This window comes from Paramacrobiotus metropolitanus, unplaced genomic scaffold (genome assembly GCF_019649055.1).
Source record: "Paramacrobiotus metropolitanus isolate TYO unplaced genomic scaffold, Prichtersi_v1.0 Parri_scaffold0000116, whole genome shotgun sequence".
NCBI lineage: Eukaryota > Metazoa > Tardigrada > Eutardigrada > Parachela > Macrobiotidae > Paramacrobiotus > Paramacrobiotus metropolitanus.
This window is the reverse complement of record NW_026570336.1, coordinates 15,369-21,661: the sequence shown is the minus strand read 5'-3', so window position 1 is coordinate 21,661 and position 6,293 is coordinate 15,369. Positions and strand designations below refer to the sequence as shown.

The window sequence follows — 6,293 nt, the reverse complement described above, 5'->3', positions numbered from 1 at the left end:
ATGCTTTTTAAGGTTAACTGTGGTCTGAAGCCGGTTAGTCAAATTTGTACTGTAGCCAGCCAGCGGACCAAGGCCGTTCCGCATTGCCGTATTTCCGCTTATGATTTACCTGAAATCACAATTCATGTCCGTTGCCGAACGAAATAACTGACGGCCGGGCTTTCCGCACGGATAAGCGAGTATTATTATCAACAATAAGCGCGGTAGACAATTCGCGGCAAGCCAGGTTCACGAAGATTTTTAATGCACATCATCCCGATAGAACTAGACTATACAAATGACTCGCCCAAGGCGAAAACGTTGATAAAGCTATCGGGAAAAGATCAGAGCACCGGGCGCGAGATTAGGAAGTTTACTTTAATTGATACACGCCTGTGGCGCTTACAAAAGCATTTGGCTCTTGTACTTTTGTAAAAACATTTAATCCCCAGATTAAGTTCGCTTACAAATTTTTGATTTCTACCAGCGCAAGCGTGGTTTAGCTTAAACTATGCACGTATTGTGTAGACTTTGCCCGGAAACCGACGGAATTATGGCCAAGCGCCGTCTGTTGTGCGCCGGCATTCCGACAGCTGCCCTGCTATTTATTTTGGCTTTGGCGAGTTATATGGGTGTCATATTTACCGCATCATCTACCATCGCGCAGCCGATTGCCCGGTCACCATATTCGGAATCATACCCTGTGCCTACAGCACCGAGTACAACCAGTGCCAGTGCGACGAAAGGTCAGGAACCCGTGGGGACGAAGTCAGCTGCAACAATACCTCCCACCATACTGCCGCTGACGTCAGCCATGCCGATGTTTACCGCAACGGAGGGTCCAGCGACCACTGCCAACGCGAATGCGGTCACGAAGGGTCAGGAACCCGTGGGGACGCCGTCAGCTGCAACAATACCGCCCACCATACTGCCGCTGACGTCAGACATGCCGATATTTACCACGACGGAGGGTCCAGCGACCACCGCCAACGCGAATGCGGTCACGAAGGGTCAGGAACCCGTGGGGCGCCGTCAGCTGCAACAATACCGCCCACCATACTGCCGCTGACGTCAGCCATGCCGATATTTACCACGACGGAGGGTCCAGCGACCACCGCCAACGCGAATGCGGTCACGAAGGGTCAGGAACCCGTGGGGACGCCGTCAGCTGCAACAATACCGCCCACCATACTGCCGCTGACGTCAGCCATGCCGATATTTACCACGACGGAGGGTCCAGCGACCACCGCCAACGCGAATGCGGTCACGAAGGGTCAGGAACCCGTGGCTCGCCGTCAGCTGCAACAATACCGCCCACCATACTGCCGCTGACGTCAGCCATGCCTATGTTTACCGCGACGGAGGGTCCAGCGACCACTGCCATCGCGAATGCGGTCACCAAGGAGCCCATCAAATCGCCGCCACATTCAACGTTTCGTGACACTTCACCCCTGCCCACGTCTGTCGTAACACAATTTTCCCGCCGTTCGACCAAACGTAGTAAAGATGATGGTGAGTTTGGCTAATCTAACTAAATACTAGATGTAGGTTATACTCTGTCTCGGAGTTTTAATTGTTATTATCTAGGTGACCTCCCATATTCTCGGCATTGATCCGACAGTCTTAGCCATGGATGATGGCTGATCGCTTTTATTACGCTTGTATCGCCTATGCGAACTACAGTGCAGTGCAAAATTGTTTTAAATCGAGTGTTGCTCGAAGCGGTTGATTGTCTCAAACGCGGAGGACCACTGCGCCCTGTTCTGTTGACACAGATGGCGCCGGAAACCAGATGTTGAACATGGAGTCGCGCAGCAGTGCGCACTGGAACCCGCTCAATTCGTGAATTTGGATCTCCGTCCTGCCAAGAATTAATGTTATGAACAGAACTATAACATTTTTATGCCATTGATAGCAACAATGTGCGAATGAACCCTCGCATTTTGGAAACAAATAACGGATGCAGGTTTTGCCAAGTATGTCTGTAACGTGTAATTGTCTATGAAGGCAATGGTGAAATACATTACTATGTGATAACCTTTGCAAAAAAAATTCGGTGAGAAACCTACAGACAATATAGAAATGTTTAAGACTAAGCTTGACCAAAATTGACCACGCGTTGACGAATTCTTAAAAACGGCGCGTAATTACGTTTTGAGCGGCAAGCTTGTATGAATACTTCTGAATTTTTTATATAGACACACCGTCCTGGTTTCTGTTCTCGGTACATTAGCTCCGTTTAGCGACATGGTTGAGAAAGAAGATGCGGATTTCGATTTTAATAATACTCAGTTGAACGAACGATGTTATGAGTTTTTGCTTACATATTCTTTTATACCGGTACATGTCTTGTTGTAAAACAATAACGTTCCAGTTAATTAGGCATTACCGTGCAAGTACATAATATTTTATTGCTGCTCCTACAGAGTCTGTAGAGTGCATTCGACAGAAAATGCTTTCAATCAATAGTGTGCTCCGTTGGATATGCGGGGCACACCGATGACAGAGACAATTTCGCTTTATTAGAAAATGACATTCAACTTGAAAACTGCACACGTAATGCACGATACGATAGGAGTCCGGCGAGCATACTCCACACCAACCAGAGACGTTGCACTCGGTGATTGTGCGTCGCCAGGGAATGTTGTTTGCTGCTGCCATCGGGATTACAGTCCTCGCTGTCCGGGTGTCGGCCACATTCGTCCAGCGCGTCGGGACGGGTGGCATTGGCCGTCGGCTCAATCATCTTAACCGTCAGCGTCGGGGCGCTGATATTAGGATGGTCGTGCATGTCCACGATAAGGATGTCCGGATCCTTCCCGGGCGGCGGGGGTCCCATGCTGCCCACGCTCGTCAGGTCCAGGTTGCACTGGTTGCGCCGGCATAGGCAGCGCACTCGGAACTGATCGACATGGCTTTCGCGCACCTTATACTCCACCTCACTGCACAGGAAATCCTGCCCGGCGAAGCCCTGCGGACCGACCTGCAGGGTGATGCGCTCGATGCGACGGGCCGCGTCCGTCTGCGGGAAGACCGGATAGTAGGTGGACTGGTTGGCCGGCGCGCCGCTACCCGGGCGGTAACAATTACCGAAACGGCCACGCCCTACAATGGTGCCGTTGAGGTAGGGCGCCAGGAACATGTCGGCCCAGAACATTCACACATCCGCACTGTCCGGGCACGTCCGCAGGGTGACATCCGCGACGCCGGGCAGCGGCTGGGCACGCTGGCACGTGTGGTTCTCGTGCATGGCCCACATGTCGTTGAGCCGGGCCGTGGGCATACTGCCGGTACAGGTCCAGCCGCAGTGGCACTCCTGGATGCCCACCATACACTGCAGACACTGTACGGCCTGACGACGCCAGACCACGCCCAGGAGCACGCACGTGGCTACGGTCCGCAGCAGGCGTGGGGACACGGCAGCCGGCGAGGGATGGCACACCGCGGGCACAAATTACCAGGGGAGGCGCACTCACAGTGGGCGACGTTCCTGTGCAACAGTAAGACAGTCAGTATCTCTTTCCCATCATATCTAGGTATATTGTAAGTTTGTAACGCAGGCTGTTATGCCGGCGTTCTAGTGGGTTGCTTGTTGACCGTACCACGATGTTGTGTGGGCTGTTGATGGAAAGGTCGGCACTGCCGGCCGTGAGCTCAGCAGTGAATCGCAGGTGGGTTTACAGTGACAAAGACGAGTGGTATGATGCGTGCATCATTCCGAGGAGTCAACCAAAGCAACGTCGTTTACAAGTATTTAATCAGCAAGTGTACAAGCAGGACAAGCGGGTTACAAGCCAAAACAAGCGGGACAAGCATCCATTCAAGTCTTTCTCGAATCAAAAGTGTGTTCCATTCTGTTAGACATTTAACCGATAAAAGTGCAGAGAAAAAAGGATGAATCACACCGTTACGCGGTGAGAACAACAACCATTGAACAGTAAAGGAAACCAGCAACATTGTGAACAAGGCGGTCATTCGATTATTCTCGTTACAATATTTTGGAAAGTCCTTGAAACAAATTTTCTCCGTCAGAAATCACCGAAAGCTGTTTTCCTATCATTTGATTTTTCCGTTGCATACAAGTAGTTTAAACCCCATTTTAACCAAACGCGAACGTGCGATCGCGAAGTTAGTATAAGGGTCTTATGGAGAAAATCTGTACAATACGAAATTGTTATATTGTTGTCACGTCTTGGCACAGATGTTTATTATGCCACTCTGGCCGGATAGATACTGAATAATGAAATACTCATAGTACCACATAAAATGCATCCTCTACAGGTCAACACAGCCATGCGGGTTGCTACGCGCTAATATGGCGCGTAGCCACTACACTACAATTGTGGAAGAGGGGAATTTTACAACTTAATTTGGCGAATTTCACAACTTAACATTACACCCACAACTGTACGAACAGTTGTGGGCGTAACCCCAGGCAGGCTGCCAGCAGTCCGGGAATGGCGCCAAAAAGTCCGTAATGTGGCTGTGCGTATATAATTATACAGTATTAATATTATAAGATCTAAGAAGCCGGGACAGATGCGTTGTGCTCGCATCCATGTGTAACCTTTGAGCCCTTTATGCAGGATTTCCTGTGGGGGGCATGGATCTGTCGACTGCAGCGAAGCTGAAATTTGGAAAGACCACGCTACCACACTAGCTAGGGTAGTCTGTTGAAAATAGGGGGAAGCGGATATGAGTTGTTTGGCTGTTCTAAAGAAGTATCCATAAAATTCTGTGCAGCGTTGCGGTTGTGTGTTTGTGTACGCAACTCACCCGAGTAGTGTAGTGGCTGCCTTTAGTGTTTGTTTGCTCAGTGAATAAAAATAAACTAGACAAATCAACGGAATGTTTTCCCAGCCACCCGCCGTTACGGGCACACAGGGTTAAGACAACGGACGTCCTGCCACTAATTAAGGCGCAAATGTTGCTGTGTTAATTCGATTTCCGTCCAACGCGTCTCCCCTCGGTATCTTCAACCATTTCTAAATTAGAGAAATGCCATCAACACCTGTGCACAAAAGGAAGAATGCGACGCATACCGTGTATTTTTCGTCAATTAGCAATCCCGCATTGCTGGTTCCATAACGGTTATGGATGGGGTCTACGTTTCGGGGGGAAAAACCCTCTTAAGTGAATATTGCCACAACGACCCTTCAATGCCAGCCATATTGCAATGTGGGCTGCGGAAGCGGAGAGGGCTCCCTGATCGATAAAATGCGGTACGCGTGGAAGTTGTTAAGATCACGAAGAACTAGCACTCATCGCTTGATGACAGTGGGATGCAGGAAGATACTCGTAAGTCGTACCAATTACAGGCCATGCAGCGAACTGCGCCGACTTACTACAGAATGCAGCGATCGATAATACATGTAGTATGGCGGATTATCCTTCAGATACGCAGTATACGTATGCATGTACTTTCCAGAGAAGTACCTAAAAGTTTGTCGCCGCGTTAAACAGGAGCGGAAGAGTGGGCGTATAGGTCGTCGGAAATGGCCTCCTCTAGGGAAGTATATCTGTATCCCAAAGTTGAAGGAAGTTGTTCATTTTTCGCCGTCGATTGCCTGCATCATGCAGGCATGGGTTCGGGTCGCCGGATAGAATGCAGTAATCCAAGGACAAACATAATTTATATCCAGTTTTGTTCTACTGCACTGGCGAGTCCGCCAAATTACAGGAATCTGTTGTGATAGTGCAAATATGCAGAATTCTATCAGCAGCAAATCAGATCTTGAGTATGTCCATGCTTAATACATGAGTAGTACCAACAATACTCGCATAAGCAGCGTTAAGTATTTCCCACAGGACAGCAGTTTAGTCAGTGCGGATACTGGTGTGCCGTAATATTTTGTCGTGGCAATTTATTGGTTCGATTACTTAATGCAGAATGATACTTGTCACGTACGGTACTACTGTAACGGAAATAATACTTAATTACAGGGGAAATTAATGTTGTTCAACCCAGAAAAAATCCGGTCGCTCGGGTCACCAGGTGACAGCCGGACAGAGCTGCTACGAGCACGTGCGAATAACACCGATGTTGCATGCGTACAAAGTATTGTACATACGGTACAACGTACTGTACCCAGTAAAGAAGAAAAGCACTGTAAAAATTAGTATTTAATCCAACTACACACAAATACTTACATTCATCTGGAAAAAAATCAGTACCGGCCACATGTATGTGTTAAACTCTAGCACTTTCAAGCCAGCTTCGGGTGGACCATTGCATGGACAACGCCAGTGTGCCGGCAGGTTTCAACGTCTTCCTGGTTGTCTCGTTTGTGCATTCATTAAATTATTATCATTAT

General features: G+C 48.9%; 1 protein-coding gene across 3 annotated transcripts; it reads right to left on the bottom strand.

The window, feature by feature from the left end:
• Positions 1–2,401: 2,401 nt before the first annotated feature.
• LOC129598151 (uncharacterized) lies at positions 2,402–5,880 on the bottom strand. Of its 3 annotated transcripts, XR_008691659.1 has the most exons (3): positions 5,416–5,880; positions 5,022–5,323; positions 4,129–4,964 (listed from the first exon to the last, which is right to left on the bottom strand). XR_008691659.1 is itself a non-coding variant. In XM_055495918.1 (2 exons), the coding sequence occupies exon 2, from the start codon at positions 3,134–3,136 to the stop codon at positions 2,516–2,518; it is 621 nt and encodes a 206-aa protein (XP_055351893.1). In that variant the 5' UTR covers positions 3,137–3,469; positions 5,416–5,880; the 3' UTR covers positions 2,402–2,515. The 3 variants fall into 3 exon arrangements, 2 of the variants coding, with proteins under 2 accessions (XP_055351893.1, XP_055351894.1); XM_055495918.1 differs by lacking the exons at positions 4,129–4,964; positions 5,022–5,323 and adding an exon at positions 2,402–3,469; XM_055495919.1 differs by lacking the exons at positions 4,129–4,964; positions 5,022–5,323 and adding an exon at positions 2,402–3,469 and having other exon boundaries at positions 5,325–5,427.
• Between the last annotated feature and the right edge of the window lie 413 nt (positions 5,881–6,293).